Source organism: Thamnophis sirtalis, unplaced genomic scaffold (assembly GCF_051295495.1).
Source record: "Thamnophis sirtalis isolate CommonGarterSnake01/CBP01778 unplaced genomic scaffold, rThaSir2_p1.2 scaffold_2, whole genome shotgun sequence".
Classification (NCBI taxonomy): domain Eukaryota; kingdom Metazoa; phylum Chordata; class Lepidosauria; order Squamata; family Natricidae; genus Thamnophis; species Thamnophis sirtalis.
Window position 1 is genome coordinate 50,770,896 of NW_028261382.1, and position 20,145 is coordinate 50,791,040.

At 49.0% G+C, this 20,145-nt stretch overlaps 1 protein-coding gene across 1 annotated transcript in view; it reads right to left on the reverse strand.

Moving 5' to 3' along the window:
• Positions 1-943: 943 nt before the first annotated feature.
• Positions 944-20,145, reverse strand: part of RPH3A (rabphilin 3A) — a 34,025-nt gene continuing 14,823 nt past the window's right edge. Inside the window, exons 4-18 of the mRNA XM_087705443.1 lie at positions 18,223-18,309; positions 16,149-16,305; positions 14,148-14,192; positions 12,410-12,571; positions 12,036-12,128; positions 11,531-11,767; positions 10,951-11,030; positions 9,290-9,364; positions 9,042-9,151; positions 7,192-7,318; positions 5,759-5,815; positions 4,653-4,804; positions 2,989-3,070; positions 1,790-1,886; positions 944-1,280 (exon numbers count right to left, since the gene is read on the reverse strand). Of these exons, the coding sequence (XP_087561569.1) occupies positions 1,150-1,280; positions 1,790-1,886; positions 2,989-3,070; positions 4,653-4,804; positions 5,759-5,815; positions 7,192-7,318; positions 9,042-9,151; positions 9,290-9,364; positions 10,951-11,030; positions 11,531-11,767; positions 12,036-12,128; positions 12,410-12,571; positions 14,148-14,192; positions 16,149-16,305; positions 18,223-18,309 (1,692 nt within the window). The 3' untranslated portion in view covers positions 944-1,149. The remainder of the gene's footprint in view (positions 1,281-1,789; positions 1,887-2,988; positions 3,071-4,652; positions 4,805-5,758; positions 5,816-7,191; positions 7,319-9,041; positions 9,152-9,289; positions 9,365-10,950; positions 11,031-11,530; positions 11,768-12,035; positions 12,129-12,409; positions 12,572-14,147; positions 14,193-16,148; positions 16,306-18,222; positions 18,310-20,145) is intronic.

Here is a 20,145-nt window from a genome sequence, read left to right on the forward strand (position 1 = left end):
GGAGGGGCTCTGGGGCAGAGGAAGGGTCTGTGGGGCAGAGGGAGGGTCTGTGGGGCAGAGGGAGGGGCTGTGGGGCAGAGGGAGGGGCTGTGGGGCAGAGGGAAGGGCTGTGGGGCAGAGGGAGGGGCTCTGGGGCAGAGGGAGGGGCTCTGGGGCAGAGGGAGGGGCTGTGAGGCTCAGGAAGGTGCTGTGGGGCAGAGGGAGGGGCTCTGGGGCAGAGGAAGGGTCTGTGGGGCAGAGGGAGGGTCTGTGGGGCAGAGGGAGGGGCTGTGGGGCAGAGGGAGGGGCTGTGGGGCAGAGGGAAGGGCTGTGGGGCAGAGGGAGGGGCTCTGGGGCAGAGGGAGGGGCTCTGGGGCAGAGGGAGGGGCTGTGAGGCTCAGGAAGGTGCTGTGGGGCAGAGGGAGGGGCTCTGGGGCAGAGGAAGGGTCTGTGGGGCAGAGGGAGGGGCTGTGGGGCAGAGGGAGGGGCTGTGGGGCAGAGGGAAGGGCTGTGGGGCAGAGGGAGGGGCTCTGGGGCAGAGGGAGGGGCTCTGGGGCAGAGGGAGGGGCTGTGGGGCAGAGGGTGGGGCTCTGGGGCAGAGGGAGGGCCCAATTGGCTCAAATCCAGAAAAGCCTGGGAGTCCTCCAGCATCAGGCAAAGGTGGGGATGTTCGGACCAAGAGCGGATCTCGGGGCTGGCTTCACGCGGCCTCCCTGGGGGGAGCTGGCTGCCCCTGGCGTCTCTTCCCTTGACCTACTGCCTCCGTCCGCCAAGCAGCCCGGGACCCTCAGCCAGGCAGGGAGGGAGGGAAGGAAGGAAGGAACCGAAATGAAGAGGAGGGAGGGAATTTCAGGAACTCTTGGGAGCACAAGTCTCTTCAGCCAAAGGGGGGTGGGGGGAGATCAAGGGGGCATCAGGGGGGGGGGCGGGTGGGAGGGGGGTGGAGATAATTTAGCTGCCAAGAAGCCGAGCCGAACTGAGAGGGGGGGGGGTGTTCAATGCTGGGCTATTGCTTGAAAACCTGGGAGCCCCCCCGAGAGGCCCAGAGCCAAGCAGAGAGGCGGCAGGGAGGGGGGAGCTGGGCCGAGGGAGGGGAGGGCTCCTGCGATGAGATGGGCTGGGGATTGGGGGTGGGGGGGGGGCAGAGGGGGGCGGAGGGGCACAGCCCCCTTAATCGCTGGACACGTGGTGCTCGTTCTGTAGGGCGTGCCAGCGTTCGATCCTCTTGTCCTTGTTTTTCAGGCACTCGTACCAGTGTTTCAAGCGATCGCCTTTCGCTGTGATGCCCAGCTGGCAGCCCCCTGTGGCAGAGAGAGAGAAAGTGGGGAGGGGCTCAGGAACAGCACAGAGGCCCCCCCCCCCCCCCCCGCCTCGATGGGGGGTCACATTAGGCCCCTCCCCAGCTCTTCTGCCTTCAATGAAAGGAGCCACTGAAGACCACCACCACTCCCACTACTTGAGCCAGAAACCCAAACGTTGGGGCAATTCCTTTAAAGGAGGGGTCGCCAACATTAAGACCCCCCCCCCAGAACTCTCCTCTTAAGATTAAATGACGTGGAGTTGTCTTCATTCTAGACTGGACCTGTGGACTTCAACTCCCAGAATTCTTAGCTGGCTGGGGGGTTCTGGGAGTTGAAGTCCACAGGTCTTAAACGGTGAGAGACCCCCACTGTAAGGTGGAATCCCACCATCCTCCCCACGACAGACCAGCAGGGGGAGCCCCCCTCCCCCGCAGCAAACCAAGGCAGCAGAGCCCCCCCCCTCCCCGAAGTCTTCCGGGGGGGGGGGGGGGCTCCCTGCAGCCGCTCACCAATGTAATCGTTGGACTTCCCGATGTCGTAATCCCAGACGGAGATGTCCAGGGACTTCTTGGCCAGGTCGCTGTGCTTGATGTCGTAGAAAAACTCCTAGCCCAAAAGACACAACCCCACGGCAATCACACCCCACACCAGGGACAACACAACAGGGCTGTGCGTTTGTGCCTTTCAGTCTTGGAGGAAGGGAATTGATTTGCTACAGTGTCCCCCTCCCTCCCTCTTTCTTTCTCCCTCTTGCTTTTCTTTCTTTCCATCTCTTTCTCTTTCCTTTCTTTTTCTTTCTTTCTTTCCATCTCTCTCCTTTCTTTTTCTCTTTCTTTCCATCTCTTTCTTTCTTTTCTTTCTTTTTCTCTTTCTTTCTTTCCATCTCTTTCTTTCCTTTTTTCTCTTTCTTTCTTTCCATCTCTCTCTCTTTCCTTTTTTCTTTCTTTCTTTCTTTCCATCTCTCTTTTCTTTTTCTCTTTCTTTCTTTCCATCTCTCTCTTTCTTTCCTTTCTTTTTCTTTTTCTTTCCATCTCTCTCTTTCTTTCTTTCTTTCCTTTCTTTTTCTCTTTCTTTCTTTCCATCTCTCTATCTTTTCTTTCTTTTTCTCTTTCTATCTTTCCATCTCTCTCTCTCTTCTTTCTTTTCTTTCTCTTTCCTTTCCTTTCTTTTTCTCTTTCTTTCCATCTTTCTTTCCTTTCTTTTTCTCTTTCTTTCTTTCCATCTCTCTCTCTTTTTCTTTCTTTCCATCTCTCTCTTTCTTTTCTTTCTTTTTCTCTTTCTTTCTTTCCATCTCTCTCTCTTCTTTCTTTTTCTCTTTCTTTCCATCTCTCTCTTTCTTTCCTTTCTTTCTTTCTTTCTTTCTCTCTCTTCTTTCTTTTTCTCTTTCTTTCCATCTCTCTCTCTCTCTATCTTTTTTCTTTTTCTCTTTCTTTCTTTCCATATCTATCTATCTATCTATCTATCTATCTATCTATCTATCTATCTATCTATCTATCTATCATCTATCTATCATCTATCTATCCAGCTGCTTTAAAAAAAATACACTTTATTTTTGAAAATATGTATTCAAACCGTTTACCCACCCCCTGCCTGAACCAGGAGCCAAACAGAAAAAAAGGCAAAGAGGGCTTTGGGGGGGGGGGGCATCGGGGTCAGGAAAAACTTCAAGGGGGGCGGGGGGGCGGCAGAAATCCGGCTCCTGCCTCACCTCGTTGAATTCGGGGTTCAGCGTCTTCTTCTTAATCTGCGTCTTTTGCTTGGCCTTCTTGCCCATGTCGGGTTTTAAGCAACTGCGGGAAAGAGGGAAGCAGAGAGGAAGAATGACAGAATCGCAGAGGTGGAAGGGACCATGGAGGTCTTCTAGTCCAACCCCCTGACCTAAGCAGGAGACCCGACACCAGGGATGGAGAACCTTTTCAGCAGCCAGTGTCCAAAGCGGATCGCTGGAAACCCCAACGCCAGCTGGCTGGAGCGCATGTGCACCCAGCCGGCCAGTCTTTGGGGTTCCAGTGCTCCGGCCCATGTGGAGACCAGCACACGCACGCACCAGAAGCCAGAAGAGCAGCGGACGACAGCGCCCATAAAGAGGGCTCCGTGTGCCCCCTGTGCCATGCGGGCAATGCGTTTGCCACCACGGCCCTTCGCCATCTCAGACAAGTGGCTGCACAGCCTCTTCAACTCCCACAGCCTCTGAGGGCACCTTCTGCTCCCCTGCTTCATTGTCCCCACTGCCAGGAAGTTTCTCCTTCGCAGGACCCTCCAAAGGGCTGCAAGACCCTCCCGCAAAATCAACCGAGGGCGACGTTGGGGGTGTGTGTGTGTGGCCAGAGGGGTGGTGGAAGCTGTAGCCACAGGGGAAAGAAATATAAGGGCTCCAAGGAAAAGACCGAGGGGAATAAACGTGCCAATATTGGTGCCAACCAATCGTGCTGTAGGATACGAGTCCCATGAACTCCCGAGAGCACCACCGCTGGCTGCAGAGGGTGGGAGGAGCCCGTTTCTCCAGAGATCCGGACCCTCACCACTCTCCCGGCCTTCCGTAAAGCGACCAAGACCTGGCTGTTCCGGCAGGCCTGGGGCTGTTGATTAATTTCCAGCCCCACTTAGACAGAATGGATGTTGCGTTGTTTTTAATTCTGTATTTTTAAATATTTTAAATGTTTTTATATTGTTGTGAGCCGCCCAGAGTCCCTAGGGAGTGGGCAGCATACAAATCCTATTAAAGTTAAAGTTTCCTTCCCCTTTTGCACTTTGGATGGCCCAGGGCGAGGGTGAGGGGGGACAGACCAGCCACAGGAACGGGGTTGGCCCCCAACTCTAAAACCCCTGGACCCCTCTCTCGTGAGCCGTCAAAACCGCGGAGGACAAAATCGCGCTCGACGAAAGCGCGCATTTGACGTCATCACAGCGCGATGAAAAAAATTAAAAATTGAAATAAAATTAAAATTAAAGCAAGCCGATTCACATAAAGGTAAGGGTTAGGGTTAGGGTTAGGTTAAGGGTTAGGGTTAGGTTTAGAGCGTTAGGGTTGCGTTTAGCGTTAGGTTAAGGGTTAGCGTTAGGTTTAGCGTTAGGTTAAGGGTTAGGTTTAGGGTTAGGTTTAGGGTTAGGTTTGGGGGGGTTAGGGTAAGGTTTTTGCTTTATTTTTACATTTTTCGATCACAGTGTGATGTTTTCGTCGCGCTGTGATGACGTCAAATGCGCGCTTTCGTCGAGCGCGACTTTGTCCTCCGTGGTTTTGTGGTGGAACGCCCCTCTCTACCCCCTAGGCCCAGATTACAAGGCCCCCTTGCCCCCCACCCCAAAAACCAGTGCCTTTTCTGAGCCTCTTCGGAGGAGACTTTGCCAGGCTCCCTACAGAGGCAGACCTACATTTTGACAAAGGGGTCCGAGTATCCATTGGCGTCCATGGCAGCTAAGTGGACGCAGCGCACAACCCCCACCACCAGGCCCCCTTTCTGGGTGTTGTACATGAGGGAGACCAGGATCTTCCCGCGTTCTTCCACCTCTCCGCCTTGGTCCATCTGTGGGGAAGAGGAAAAAAAAAGGGGGGGCACTTGTGCATATGCTCCATCACCCTCGAAGCTGAAAGGTAAAGATTCGCACATCTGTGCTGGTCGTTCCCAACTCTAGGGGGCACTGCTCATCTCCGTTTCAAAGCCGAAGAGCCAGCGCTGTCCGAAGACGTCTCCGTGGTCATGTGGCCGGCATGACTCAACGCCGAAGGCGCACGGAACGCCGTTCCCTTCCCACCAAAGGTGGCTCCTATTTTTCTACTTGCATTTTTAACCTGCTTTCGAACTGCTAGGTTGGCAGAAGCTGGGACAAGTCACGGGAGCTCACTCCGTTACGGGATTCGAACCGCTGAACTGCCGACCTTTCTGATCAACAAGCTCAGCGTCTTAGCCCTGAGCCACCACGTCCCTTCCCACCCAGAGCAGGGAAGGGGCAATGCAAGATCAGAAGAGGTGGAGGAGGAGAACGCCTGGCGCAGAGAACGGCTCAGCATCATCACATCATCTTCATCATCCTCAGCAGCTCCAGAGAGACCATCCCCTCTCCCACCCACCCACGCGGGAACAGAGGAGGCTCAGCCCTCAAAGAGGCCCCTTAATGCAGTGTTTCTCAACCTTGGCCAACTTGAAGATGTCCGGACTTTAACTCCCAGAATTCCCCAGCCAGCGAATGCTGGCTGGGGAATTCTGGGAGTTGAAGTCCGGACATCTTCAAGTTGACAAGGTTGAGAAACACTGTCCTAACCACTGCTGGAGAATTCTGGGAGTTGAAGTCCAGACATCTTCAAGTTGCCAAGGTTGAGAAACACTGCCTTAATGGAAGACCCCACATCTGGAAGTTAATGACAGCTGGGATCAATGCTGCATTGGGGCCACAAGGGGGCGCACTGCCCAAAGAAATGGGAAGCTCCAACTCTTGGCTTCTCCCCATCCGTGATGGCAACCCCGTTTCTGCAGCCTTACCTCGTCTTCGTACAAGGCCATTCCTCGCGAGGAGCTGGTGGTCCCTGCCCGCTTCAGCTGACGGGGAGCAGAGGAGAAGCAGCGTCACCACCCAGAAAGCAAATTAAAGGCTGTGCATTGTTTTTAAAAAAATTTAATATGTAAGAGGGAACCTCCCAAATTCTGTTATTTTCCACCCTCCCAATTGAAGAGGATTTAAGTTTTATCAGGGTTGTTTATGCCTTAAATGGGTTTTTTGTGTGTGTGTGTTTTAGATTGTATTGTGCCTTCGATTCTCTTTGTCGGCCAGAGTTCCCCCTGGCTTATAAGCAGCTGTCCAACCAGCACTCAGATTTATATGCCGCTTCAGAGTGTTTTCCAGCCCTCTCTAAGCAGTTTGCAGAGTCAGCCTCTTGCCCCCCAACAATCTGGGTCCTCATCTGACCCACCTCGGAAGGACGGGAGGCTGAGTCAGGAGAAAGAAAGAAAGAAAGAAAGAAAGAAAGAAAGAAAGAAAGAAAGAAAGAAAGAAAGAAAGAAAGAAAGAAAGAAAGAAAGAAAGAAAGAAAAGAAAAGAAAGAACAAGGAAAGAAAAGAAAGAGGAAGGAAGGAAGGAAGATCAATAACAGACTTATATATCGCTTCAAAATCCTTTCCAGCCCTCTCTGAGTGGTTTACAGAGTCAGCCTCTTGACCCCCAACAATCTGGGTCCTCATCTGACCCACCTCAGAAGGAGGGAAGGTTGAGTCAGGAGAAAGAAAGAAAGAAAGAAAGAAAGAAAGAAAGAAAGAAGAAAGAAAAAGGAAGGAAGGAAGGAAGGAATACCAATAACACTTAGATTTATATACCACTTCACAATCCTTTCCAGCCCTCTCTGAGTGGTTTACAGAGACAGCCTCTTGCCCCCCCAACAATCTGGGTCCTCATCTGACCCACCTCAGAAGGACGGGAGGCTGAGTCAGGAGAAAGAAAGAAAGAAAGAAAGAAAGAAAGAAAGAAAGAAAGAAAGAAAGAAAGAAAGAAAGAGGAAGGAAGGAAGGAAGGAAGGAAGGAAGGAAGGAAGGAATACCAATAACATTTAGACTTATATACTGCTTCACAATCCTTTCCAGCCCTCTCTGAGTGGTTTACAGAGTCAGCCTCTTGCCCCCAACAATCTGGGTCCTCATTTGACCCACCTCGGAAGGAGGGAAGGCTGAGTCAGGAGAAAGAAAGAAAGAAAGAAAGAAAGAAAGAAAGAAAGAAAGAAAGAAAGAAAGAAAGAAAGAAAGCCGCCTGCAGGGCTTCACTCTAACCACTTGGCTCTTTAACCCCCTTTCCTGATCTCTGAACCTGCGGTGGAAACCGTTCCTGCCTCTGCCACCCGCCTTCGCCCCCCTCCCCTTCTCCTGGCACAACGTGGCGCCGCTTGGATGACCGACTGACCAGGCCGCTTAGAGAGGGAGATACCCACCGGGACGGCTTTCTCCAGGCAGATGTTGAAGTTCTTCTTCTGGTTGACTTTCAGCTTCTTGAGGGCCACCCTCGTCTCCCCGATGAACTCGTTGTGGCCGAATTTGTCTTCGTCGCAAACCGAGATCCTAAGGAGCAGCAGCAGAAGGGAAAATCCCCCCTGGTCTCTCAAGCACAAAGCCCCACCGGGTGGGAAGCCCCCCTCCCTAAATCAGCCCTGCACGCTCTGTAAACCCAGGCAGTCCTCGCCTTACGACCACAGCTGAGCCCCAAAGTTCTGTTGTCCAGCGAGAGATTTGCTGGGTGAACTTTGCCTCGTTTTATGACCTTCCCCGCCACCTTTGTTAAGTGAATCAGGGCCGTCGTTGAGTTGTTAAGAGTCCTAAGCAGCTTTTTTCAGTGGCCTCGTGACTTTGGCTGCTAAGAGCCGAGGTGGCGCAGTGGGTAGGGTGCAGTACTGCAGGCCACTTCAGCTGACTGTTATCTGCAGTTCAGCAGTTCAAATCTCACCGGCTCAAGGTTGACTCAGCCTTCCGTCCTTCCGAGGTGGGTGAAATGAGGACCCAGACTGTGGGGGCGATATGCTGACTCTGTAAAGCGCTTAGAGAGGGCTGAAAGCCCTATGAAGCGGTATATAAGTCTAACTGCTATTGCTATTGCTATTGCTATTGCTATCTATCATCTATCTATCTATCTATCTATCTATCTATCTATCTATCTATCTATCTATCTATCTACCATCTATCTATCTATCTATCTACTATCTATCTATCTATCTATCTATCTATCTATCTATCTATCTATCTATCTATCTACCATCTATCTATCTACTATCTATCTATCGATCGATCGATCGATCGATCTATCTATCTATCTATCTATCTATCGATCTATCTATCTATCGGATTGTTGGGGGCGATATGCTGACTCTGTAAACCGCTTAGAGAGGGCTAAAAGCCCTATGAAGCGGTATATAAGTCTAACTGCTATTGCTATCTATCTATCTATCTATCTATCTATCTATCTATCTATCTATCTATCTATCTATCTATCTATCGGATTGTTGGGGGCAATATGCTGACTCTGTAAAGCGCTTAGAGAGGGCTGAAAGCCCTATGAAGCGGTATATAAGTCTAACTGCTATTGCTATTGCTATTGCTATTGCTATCTATCATCTATCTATCTATCTATCTATCTATCTATCTATCTATCTATCTATCTATCTATCTATCTATCTATCTATCTATCTACCATCTATCTATCTATCTACCATCTATCTATCTATCTATCTATCTATCTATCTATCTATCTATCTATCTATCTATCTATCTATCTATCTATCTACCATCTATCTATCTACTATCTATCTATCTATCGATCTATCTATCTATCTATCTATCTATCTATCTATCTATCTATCTATCTATCTATCTATCGGATTGTTGGGGGCGATATGCTGACTCTGTAAACCGCTTAGAGAGGGCTAAAAGCCCTATGAAGCGGTATATAAGTCTAACTGCTATTGCTATCTATCTATCTATCTATCTATCTATCTATCTATCTATCTATCTATCTATCTATCTATCTATCTATCTATCTACCATCTATCTATCTACCATCTATCTATCTATCTATCTATCTATCTATCTATCTATCTATCTATCTATCTATCAGATTGTTGGGGGCAATATGCTGACTCTGTAAACCGCTTAGAGAGGGCTGAAAGCCCTATGAAGCGGTATATAAGTCTAACTGCTATTGCTAACTGCTATTGCTAAAGGGATTGTCGTAAGTGGAGGACTGCCCGTAGGCTAAGCCCCTGCCTGAGGGGGGATCCTAAGGCCCGCTTGCCTTAAGGTCTTCCGCTGCATGTCCTCATCCGTGATGCCGTGGTAGACGAGGGTCTCATTCCACACGGGGTTCCGGGTGTTTCTCAGCGTCTTCGTCCTGAGTTTGTTGGACTGGGAGAAACGGGGGGGGGGGGGGGAGAGGGGGGGAGAGGGAATGGGCATCTTTCTCTCCCTCGAATCCAGAACATCCCGTTTCAGAGGCCGGACTGAGCCACGCTGAATCCCAGGCCCTCCCCCCCCCCACTTTACCTTGCTGGCCCCCGGCAAGAGGTGGAGCTTGACGTAGGGATCCGCCAGTCCGTTGGAATCCATTGGCTTCAAGCCCTGGTGGGAAAAGAAGATCCCAGCAGAGGCCAACGAGAGGAGGAAATGGGGCAGAGAGAATGGCAGATTAGCAGAGTTGGAAGGGACCCTTGGAGGTCATCTAGTCCAACCCCCCCCACCCCTCAAAGCAGGAAACCCTACACCATTAGATGGCAGTCTAGTATATTCTTGAAAGCCTCAAGTGATGAAGCTCCCACAACTTCCGAAGGCAACTTCTGTTCCATGGGTTGATGGTTCTCCCTGTCAGGAAATTCCTCCTTCATTCCAGGTTGAATCTCTCCTTGGTCAGTTTCCATCCATTCTTCCTTCTCTGGCCTTCAGAGATGCTTTGGAGAATAGCTTGACCCCCTTCCTCCTCTCTGTGGCAGCCCCTCCCTCAAATATTGGAAGATGCTCTCCTGTCTCCCCTGGTCCTTCTCTTCCCTCGACTAGCCAGGCCCAGTTCCTGCAACCTTTCTTCATATGTTTGAGCCTCCAGGCCTTTGATCATCTTAGATAGATTCAGATTAAGAGAGTTGGAAGGGACCTTGTAGGTCATCTAGTCCAACCCCCTGCCCAAGCAGACCATACACCATTTCTGACAGATGGCAGCCCAGTCTTTTCTTGAAAGCTTCCAGTGATGAAGCTCCCACAACTTCTGTTCCATGGGTTGATTGTTCTCACTGTCAGGAAATTCCTCCTTATTTCCAGGTTGAATCTCTCCTTGGTCAGTTTCCATCCATTCTTCCTTCTCTGGCCTTCGGAGATGCTTTGGAAAATAGCTTGACCCCCTTCCTCCTCTCTGGGGCAGCCCCTCCAATATTGGAAGATGCTCTCCTGTCTCCCCTGGTCCTTCTCTTCCCTAGACTAGCCAGGCCCAGTTCCTGCAACCGTACTTCGTATGTTTGAGCCTCCAGGCCTTTGATCATCTTAGATAGATTCAGATTAAGAGAGTTGGAAGGGACCTTGGAGGTCATCTAGTCCAAACCCCCACCCAAGCAGGAGACCCTACGCTGTTTCTGACACATGGCAGTCCAGTCTCTTCTTGAAAGCCTCCAGGGATGAAGCTCCCACAACTTCCGAAGGCAACTTCTCTTCCATGGGTTGATTCTCCTCACTGTCAGGAAATTCCTCCTTATTTCCAGGTTGAATCTCTCCTTGGTCAGTTTCCATCCATTCTTCCTTCTCTGGCCTTCGGAGATGCTTTGGAAAATAGCTTGACCCCCTTCCTCCTCTCTGGGGCAGCCCCTCAAATATTGGAAGATGCTCTCCTGTCTCCCCTGGTCCTTCTCTTCCCTAGACTAGCCAGGCCCAGTTCCTGCAACCATCCCATTGTATGTTTTAGCCTCCAGTCCCCTAATCCTCTTTGTTGCTCTTCTCTGCCCTCTTTCTAGAGTCTCCACATCCTTTTTTTATAATGTGGTGACCAAAACTGGACGCAGGACTCTAGGGGTGGCCTTATTTAAGGCTTGATAGAAAGAAAAAAATATTTCTGTACTTGGCCAGTTTTAGCCACGTCTTGAAATCCACGCGTCCCACCCGTCCAGGAGGCAAAGGCCCAACTGCTCTCCCCAAAGGGGAAAAAGAGGGGGGGAGGGGGGGCGTACCTTGGCCTTAATGATGGCGCATTGCAAGGAGCTGTTGTCTTGGCTGTACAAGAGGCTGAACTCCAGGGCCCCCAGGGTGGCTGTGGGGAAAGGAGCGAAGGGTGAATTGGGAGGTGTGTGTGTGGGGGGGTCCCTGTTCAACCCAAAAGACAACCCCCCCCCAAAGCAGTCTGAAAATAGCAGCAGTGGGGAGCACCAGGCCGGCATTGTAAAAGGCAAAGCACTCAAGGAAAGAAGGAAGCAGAGGAAAGGAGTGACAATTGTTAAAGGGAGGGACATTAAGTCGAAAGGAGGGCCGTGAAAATATCTACTGACCCTCCCCATCCTGGATATCAACTGTTTCAACTCCTACCCTCAAAACGGCTCAATGGGGCTCTGCACCCCAGAACAACCGCACGCGAGGAGGGTTTTTTCCCCCGAAGGCCCTCACTCTGCTAAAGAAAGGATTCCCACCTATCCGCCTCCTCCTGAGCCACACTTTGCGTCAGAAAAGCTGCTGGTCCTCAAGAGGTGGCCAAACTGGAGAATGCCGGCTGGGGGAATTCTGGGAGTTGGGAGTCCAGAGGCTCCAGTCACCTACTTGTCTCATCTGAGTCGTAGCTGTTGGCTTCCTCTTCGTCATCGTCGTCGGGAGGAGGGGGACGGGGGGCCGCAGGGGCGGCAGGCGGAACCACGGGCTGGCCGTACGGGGCCCCCTGCCGTGGGGGTCTCTCCGCTCCCACTGAGGGGTACCCGGGCCGGGTGCTCTCCTCCCTGGGGAGTGCGGCAGGAAGAGAGGCTGGGGGCTCCGCCTGGAGGAGAGCCGCCGGGGAGGGGCCTGTGAAAGCAGAGGAGAGAGAGAAGCAGAGAATTGCTGGCGCAGAGACACCTTTTTCTCTGGAAACTGACATGGACACAATCAGCTCCAACCGTTTCCCATGGGCCGAGTGAGGACAGGAGGGAGATCTGCCCAGGAACTCTTCCCTCAGCTCAGCTTTGACCTCATGGGGCCAGCTGGGTTGTGGGGGACGTGGCCGAATCTCACAGCCCAGCCCTCCACCCCTCCCCACGCGGCCCCTGCAGTGATGCAGCCCCCTGTACTGGACCTGGTCCTGCCCCCTGGGCAGAGGGACTCGGGTGAGGAGGGGCCGCGGAGTCTCTGGGGCCGGCAGCTGGGGCCACGCTGGCTCGCTTCATCCCTGAGAGGGGGGAAAAGAAGAAGGGAGATCACATGATCAGAAGGGATCCAGCTGCAGAGATCGGGTGGAATCTGCTGGGGGGAAGATCCACCCAGATCAGGATGGAGTTGAAAGAAGCTCAGAAGGTCAGGGTGCCTGGGGAATTCTGGGGGATGAAGTCCACCCCTCTTAAAAGGGCCAAGGTTGCGAAACGCCATCCTTCTGCATGGCTGCCAGCTGGGTCTCCGTACACAACCCCCCCCCGATGCCCCCCCTCAGTCTTCTTCTGCCCCCCCCCTCACCTCCAGGGCTCCGAGAGGCTTCATCCTCAGCTGGATAATCCTGGCTGGGCCGGGTCTCTCTGGGGTATTCGCTGCCACTTGGCGCCATGCGAGCCTCAGAAGGTTTTCGGTGAAGTGGGGGGTAATTTCCTCGATTGGAAGTGGGGGCTGCTGGCTCAGCTCCTGGGGGGTTTTTTGGGGGGGGGAAGGGGAGAAAATGAAACAACTAGAAATTTCCAGGTACCCCAGGGGTTTCCGGCCCTTGAATAAATGGGGTTTGGGGACAGACGAGGAATCAGCGAAGAGAAGAGGAAGTTAAATGCTCTTTCTCTTTCTCTCTTTTCTCTTCTCTTTCCTCTCTCTCCCTCTTCCCTCTGTCCTCTCTCTCCCCCCTCTTTCTGTTCTCTCTCTCTATTCTTTCTTTCTCTCTTCTTTCTCTTCTCCCTTTCTCTTTCTCTCCCTCTTTCTCTCTGTCCTATTTTCTCTCCCTCTTTTTTTCTTTTCTCCCTCTTCTCTCTGTCCTCTCTCTCTCCACTTTCTGTTCTCTCTCTCTTCTCTTTCTTTCTTTCTCTTCTCCCTTTCTCGTTCTCTCCCTCTTTCTCTGCGTCCTATTTTCTCTCCCTCTTTTTTTCTTTTCTTCCTCTTCTCTCTGTTCTCTCTCTCCCCATTTTCTGTTCTCTCTCTCTCTTCTTTCTTTCTTTCTTTCTCTCTTCTTTCTCTTCTCCCTTTCTCTTTCTCTCCCTCTTTCTCTTTCTCTCTTCTTCCTCTTCTCTCTGTCCTCTTTTTCTCCCCCCTCTTTCTGTTCTCTCTCTCTTCTCTTTCTTTCTTTCTTCTTTCTCTTCTCCCTTTCTCTTTCTCTCCCTCTTTCTCTCTGTCCTATTTTCTCTCCCTCTTTTTTTCTTTTCTCCCTCTTCTCTCTGTCCTCTCTCTCCCCACTTTCTGTTCTCTCTCTCTTCTCTTTCTTTCTCTCTTCTTTCTTTTCTCTCTTCTTTCTCTTCTCCCTTTCTCTTTCTCTCCCTCTTTCTCTCTGTCCTATTTTCTCTCCCTCTTTTTTCTTTTCTTGCTCTTCTCTCTGTCCTCTCTCTCCCCCCTCTTTCTGTTCTCTCTCTCTCCTCTTTCTTTCTCTCTTCTTTCTCTTCTCCCTTTCTCTTTCTCTCCCTCTTTCTCTGTCCTATTTTCTCTCCCTCTTTCCCTCTTTTTTCCTCTTCTCTCTGTCCTCTCTCTCCCCCTCTTCTCTTTTTCTCTCTTTCTCTTCTCCCTTTCTTTCTCCCCCTTTCTCTGTCTTATTTTCTCTCTCTTTTCCTCTTCTTTTTTTCTCTCTCTTCTCTCTGTCCTCTCTCTCCTCCCCCCTCTCTCCTAACCTCCCCCCCCCCTTTGCCTGCCTGGATCAGCTGTTCCGGGGAGCCAGCTAATGAGTGTTCAGCCAGCTTCAATCAGCCGGCCGCGGCTTGGCGTTCCCGGCGGGCTTGGCAATTGCAGGCAATTGACAAGAGTAATTCAGATTTTAATAATGGCCCAATCACTCAAAACGAGCCCTTCCGGATGAGCAGCTGACAAGCACAGCTTCGGGGAGGGGGCAGCGGCCAAGGCCAGGCTGGGGCAGGGCGAGGTCTGCAGAAGCTGCAGAATCCTTTGGGGGGGTGGCAGGTGTGTATGTGCGTGGGTGGGTCAGCCTGGAACCTCCCCAAAACCAGTCGTCCCCCCCCCAAAATGGAACCTCCCTTGAAAGGCAAAGGGAGAGAAAGCATCCGTGTCTTACCGTACGGGGCTGGTTGGGCCGAAACAGCAGCAGCTGAAGCTCGGTCTCGGGGAAGAGAGAAAAAGGGAGATTTCAGGCCACCGGAGCAGAAAACGGAGGGATAATGATTGGTTTGGGTTCCCTTTATCTGTGAACTGATCCACCTCTTCCTCGGAGGCGACTCTGCGGATGTCCAAAAGGCGCTACGGGGCAGAGGAGGACGGAGGCTGCCCTCTGCGCCCCCCTGCAAGGCTTACTATTATTACGGGATGCCGAGATTTGCTTCCAAAGGGATCTGGTGCTTGGGCAACCCCCCCCCCAAAAAGCCCCCTGTTTTCTTTGGTAAAGGTTGCAGGGCGTGATCCCTTGGCCAGCCCCCTAATGGGGGGCACTCAAAATCTTGGGTTGATGGCTTCGCTTGGCTCACGTTTGAGGCCCATTTCGTTGGAAAGGTCTTCTCCAGACGGGACGGCTCTCGGATGCTGGGTGAAGTCTTTGGCCTCTCAATCCAAACTCTCTTGACGGCTAACAAGTGACAACCCCCCTCACAAGCCCTTCCCCCCCCCAAAAAAAAGATGGCCAGAAGGAAGCAGAGCATCCTCTCCTTCTTCAGTGCCTACATTCTGCAGGCCAGCGGCCCCCCCGTGCCCACGTACCAACCAGTGGTGGGTTTCAAAAAATTTTGGAACCTATTCTGTGGGTGTGGCCTCCTTTGTGGGAGTGGCTTGCTGGCCATGTGACCTGGTGGGAGTGGCTTGCCGGCCATGTGTTTTCTTTCTCTCTCTCTCTCTCTCTCTCTTTCCTTCCTTTTGTCTCTGTCCCTTTTTCCTTTTTTTCTTTCATCTCTCTCTCACTTTTCTTTCTTTCTTTTTCTTTCTTTCTTTTCTTCCTTTCTTTCTCTTTCTCTTTGTGAGTGTGTGTGTGTGTGTGAGTGGTGGGTTTCAAAAATTTTTCGAACCTACTCTGTGGGTGTGGCCTCCTTTGTGGGAGTGGCTTGCCAGCCATGTGTTTTTCTTTCTTTCTTTCTTTCTTTCTTCCTTCTTTCTTTCTCTCTCTCTCTCTTTCCTTCCTTTTGTCTCTGTCCCTTTTTCCTTTTTTTCTTTCATCTCTCTCTGTTTTCTTTTTTTTTCTTTCTTTCTTTCTTTCTTCCTTTCTTTCTCTTTCTCTTTGTGAGTGTGTGTGTGTGTGTGTGTGTGTGTGTGTGTGTGTGTGGTGGGTTTCAAAATTTTTTGGAACCTCTTCTGTAGGTGTGGCCTGCTTTCTGGGTCCACTGGTGGAACCTCTTGTAACCGTTTCGGTAGATTTGACGAACCGGTTCTACAAATAGGTGCGAACTGGTAGGAACCCACCTCTGGTACCCAACCCTCCTGAGAAAAAGAAATCCCTTTTTTCAAAAATACTCTTTTCCTTCTTTTGGATGAAGCTGAAAGGCGGAGAGGGGAAACTAATCAAGGAGAGAAGCAACGTGGAAGGGAGGAGGAGGAGGGATTTCCTGGCAGGGAGGACAATTCACCCGTGGAAGGGAGGCTTTTGAACAAGAGACCCTGCCATCCTTTGTCCAGAGGTGGGTTCCAACTGCTTCGGATCGGATTTAACCCGGCCGGACACGGGACCGTAACCGATTCTATCCTTTATTTTCTGTTCTGCACATGTGCAGAACAATCTTCATTGGGAAAAAAATGTAATTTCCCCCCCTTTTTTAATGGTCAAACGGTCAAAACTTTCCGCCACTGTTTCGGTGGGCATGGCTTGGGGGGGTCATGTGACTGAGTGTGCGTGAGTGACAGTTGGCCACGCCCCCTCAGTCACATGCCCCCATCTAGCCACGCCCACCGAACCGGTCGTAAAAAAATAATAATTGAAACCCACCTCTGGTATACATCCTCCTGCCTTGAGCTGGGGGTTGGACTAGAAGACCTCTGAAGTCCCTTCCAACCCTGCCGTTCTGAGATGAGGCTGGGCCGGCCTTCCTGCCTCCCTGCAACCCCTCCAAAGTCCGAGGGCCAAACCCGGAGGGCTCACCGGGGGTCCGCTGGTGGGAATACGGTGCTGCTGGCTCCTGGACGGAGGGGGCAGGTCTGCTGGCAGCCGGCTGGGGCTTCTTGGCAATGGGCATGGGCTGGGGAAGGGTCTGCTTGGGCAGACCCTTGAAGAACCAGGCCCCGGAGCGCTTCCATACCTGGAGAGTGGAGAGCGGAGGAGAATGAGGGGGTCCGTGGGGCGCGAAAGAGGGGTCCGGTCAATGGGACGGGAGGGGGACAATCGTGCTAAGAGCCACTCCTGGGGCTCAAAGGACTTTGAGCCCTCTGGATCCCCCTCCCATGCTGGCCTTCCAGTGGCCCTTGCAGGAGAGCATCAGAAATCTCTCTCTCTCTCTCTCTTGGTGAATGGATCTCGTCTTTTTATGCACACTGAGAGCTTATGCACCATGGACAAATTCCTTGTGTCTCCAATCACCCTTGGCCAATTAAGAATTCTCTTCTCTTATTCTACATTTCTATTCTATTCTATTCTATTCTATTCTATTCTATTCTACTCCATTCCATTTCTATTCCATTTCCTATTCTATTCTATTCTCCTTCCTTCTTTCCCTATTCTATTCTTTTATTCTATATTTCTATTCTATTCTATTCTATTCTACTCTACTCTATTCCATTCCATTCCTATTCTATTTCCTATTCTATTCTTATATTCTATTCTCCTTCCTTCTTTCCCTATTCTATTCTTTTATTTTATATTTCTATTCTGTTCTATTCTACTCTACTCTATTCCATTTCTATTCTATTTCCTATTCTATTCTATTCTCCTTCCTTCTTTCCCTATTCTATTCTATTCTTTTATTCTATATTTCCATTCTATATTTCTATTCTATTCTACTCTCTTCTGTTCTATTCTATTTTTTATTCTATATTTCTATTCTATTCTATACCTATTCTATTCTCCTTCCTTCTTTCTCTATTCTATTCTATTTTTTATTCTATATTTCCATTCTATATTTCTATTCTATTCTACTCTCTTCTGTTCTATTCTATTTTTTATTCTATATTTCTATTCTATTCTATACCTATTCTATTCTCCTTCCTTCTTTCTCTATTCTATTCTATTCTATTTTTTATTCTATATTTCCATTCTATCTTTCTATTCTATTCTACTCTGTTCTATTCTATTCTTTTATTCTATATTTCTATTCTATTCTATACCTATTCTATTCTCCTTCCTTCTTTCTCTATTCTATTCTATTCTATTTTTTATTCTATATTTCCATTCTATCTTTCTATTCTATTCTACTCTGTTCTATTCTATTCTTTTATTCTATATTTCTATTCTATTCTATACCTATTCTATTCTCCTTCCTTCTTTCTCTATTCTATTCTATTCTATTTTTTATTCTATATTTCCATTCTATCTTTCTATTCTATTCTACTCTGTTCTATTCTATTCTTTTATTCTATATTTCTATTCTATTCTATACCTATTCTATTCTCCTTCCTTCTTTCTCTATTCTATTCTATTCTATTTTTTATTCTATATTTCCATTCTATCTTTCTATTCTATTCTACTCTGTTCTATTCTATTCTTTTATTCTATATTTCTATTCTATGCTATTTATATTCTATGCTATTCCTATTCTATTCTATTCTCCTTCCTTCTTTCTCTATTCTATTCTACTTTTTATTCTATATTTCCATTCTATTCTATTCTGTTCTATTCTTTTATTCTATATTTCTATTCTATTCTATTCTGTTCTATTCTCCTTCTTTTTCTATTCTATTCTATTTTATTCTATTCTATTCTTTTATTCTATATTTCTATTCTATTCTTATTCCTATGCTATTCCCCTTCCTTCTTTCCTTATCCCATCCTATCCTATTCTCAGAGCCGAACACTCTGCAGGGGTCCTACCATGAACCCTGAAAGAGGAACTTTCCCCTCCTCCAGGCCTCCTTCAGCTTGAAAAGGGGGCCCAGCTGCAGGAAGGACCCAGCAGCCCCTCCCCACAGCTCCTCTCTCGCTTTGCAGCCCAAAGGACGCAGATCCCCAGCGTTCCCCCAAAGGCCGGGGGACAGAGGGGCGAGAGGCCTCTGCCGGAGCCCACCTCTCTCTGCTCGGTGCAGATCTTGCACAGCCAGACGGAGTGAGGCCGGTTGTTGGTGGTCTGAATGCCGCATTTGGTGCAAACGTTCTGCAAAGGAGAGAAAGACGTGAGGGTGGAACCTGTCCCGGGGGGGGGGGGGGGGGGGCAGCGGAGAGGGGCCCCGGGTTCAAAAGTTGCCAGTTTCCAGAGCAATGTTTCCTTAGTCACGTCTGCAGCCAAGATGCCACCCGCCAGGCTTCGGGGGGAGACCCGCCTCCCATTCAGTTCACTTAATTAACAGACTTAATTAATTAAGAAGATTAATTTTTTTTAAAAAAATAAGTCTTAACAACGGCAGGGAAAGGCAGAAAGCAAAGCACTTTGCAAATGAGAGTGAGACAGAGAAAGAGAGAGAGAGAGAGAGAGAGGAGAAAGAAAGAGAAGAGAGAAAAAGAGAAGAGAGAGAAAGAGAAGAGAGCAAGAGAGAGGAGAAAGGAAGAACAAGAGAGAGAAAGAGAGAGAGAGAAGAGAAAGAGAGGAGAGAAAGAAAAAGAGAGAGAAGAAAGAGAGAAAGAGAAGAGAGAGAAAGAAAAAGAGGAATGAGAGAAAGAGAGAGAAAAAGAGAGAGGAGAAAGAAAGAGAAAGAGAAGAGAGAGAAAGAGAAAGGGAGAGAGAGAGAAGAGGGAGGAGAAAGAGAGAGAAAGAGAAGAGAGAGAAAGAAGAGAGAGAAAGGAACAACAAGAGAGAGAAAGAGAGAGAGAAGAGAAAGAGAAAGAAGAGAAAGAGAGGAACATAGATAGATTTAGATTTATTTATTTAGAGAGAGAGAGAAGAGTGTGAGCGAGGAAAGAGAGAGAAAGAGAGAGAGAAGAGGGGAAAGAAAAAGAGGAGTGAGAGAGAAAGAGAGAGAGAGAAAAAAGGGAAAGCGGAGAGAAAGAGAAAGAAAAAGGAAAGAGAGAGAGAAGAATGAGAAGAGAAAGAAAAGGAGATGTGTGAGAGAAAGAGAGATAGAGAAAGAGAGGAAAGAGAGAGAAGAGAAAGAGGAGAGAAAGAGAAAGAAAAAGGAAAGAGAGAGAGAAGAATGAGAGAAGAGAAAGAAAAAGAGGAGTGAGAGAGAAAGAGAGAGAGAAGAGAAAAAGAGGAGAGAAAGAGAAAGAAGAGAAAGAAAGAAGAGAGAAAGAAAGAGAAGAGAAAGAGAGAAGAGTGAGAGAGAGAGAAGAGAGAGAAAGAAAAAGAGAAGTGAGAGAGAAAGAGATACAGAAAGAGAGAGAGAGGAGGAAGAAAGAGAGAAAGAGAAGAGAGAGAAAGGGAGAGAAGAGTGAGAGAGTAAGAGAGAGAAAGAGAAGAGAGAGAGAGAGGAGAAAGGAAGAACAAGATAGAGAGAAAGAGAAAGAAGAGAAGAGAAAGAAAGAGAAGAGAAAGAGAGAGAAGAATGAGAGAGGAAAGAAAGAGAAAGAAGGGAGAGAAAGAAAAAGAGGAGTGAGAGAGAAAGAGAGAGAGAAAAAAAAGGGAAAGCGGAGAGAAAGAGAAAGAAAAAGGAAAGAGAGAGAGAAGAATGAGAAGAGAAAGAAAAGGAGATGTGTGAGAGAAAGAGAGATAGAGAAAGAGAGGAAAGAGAGAGAAGAGAAAGAGAAGAGAAAGAGAAAGAAAAAGGAAAGAGAGAGAGAAGAATGAGAGAAGAGAAAGAAAAAGAGGAGTGAGAGAGAAAGAGAGAGAGAAGAGAAAAAGAGGAGAGAAAGAGAAAGAAGAGAAAGAAAGAAGAGAGAAAGAAAGAGAAGAGAAAGAGAGAAGAGTGAGAGAGAGAGAAGAGAGAGAAAGAAAAAGAGAAGTGAGAGAGAAAGAGATACAGAAAGAGAGAGAGAGGAGAAAGAAAGAGAGAGAAAGAGAAGAGAGAGAAAGGGAGAGAAGAGTGAGAGAGTAAGAGAGAGAAAGAGAAGAGAGAGA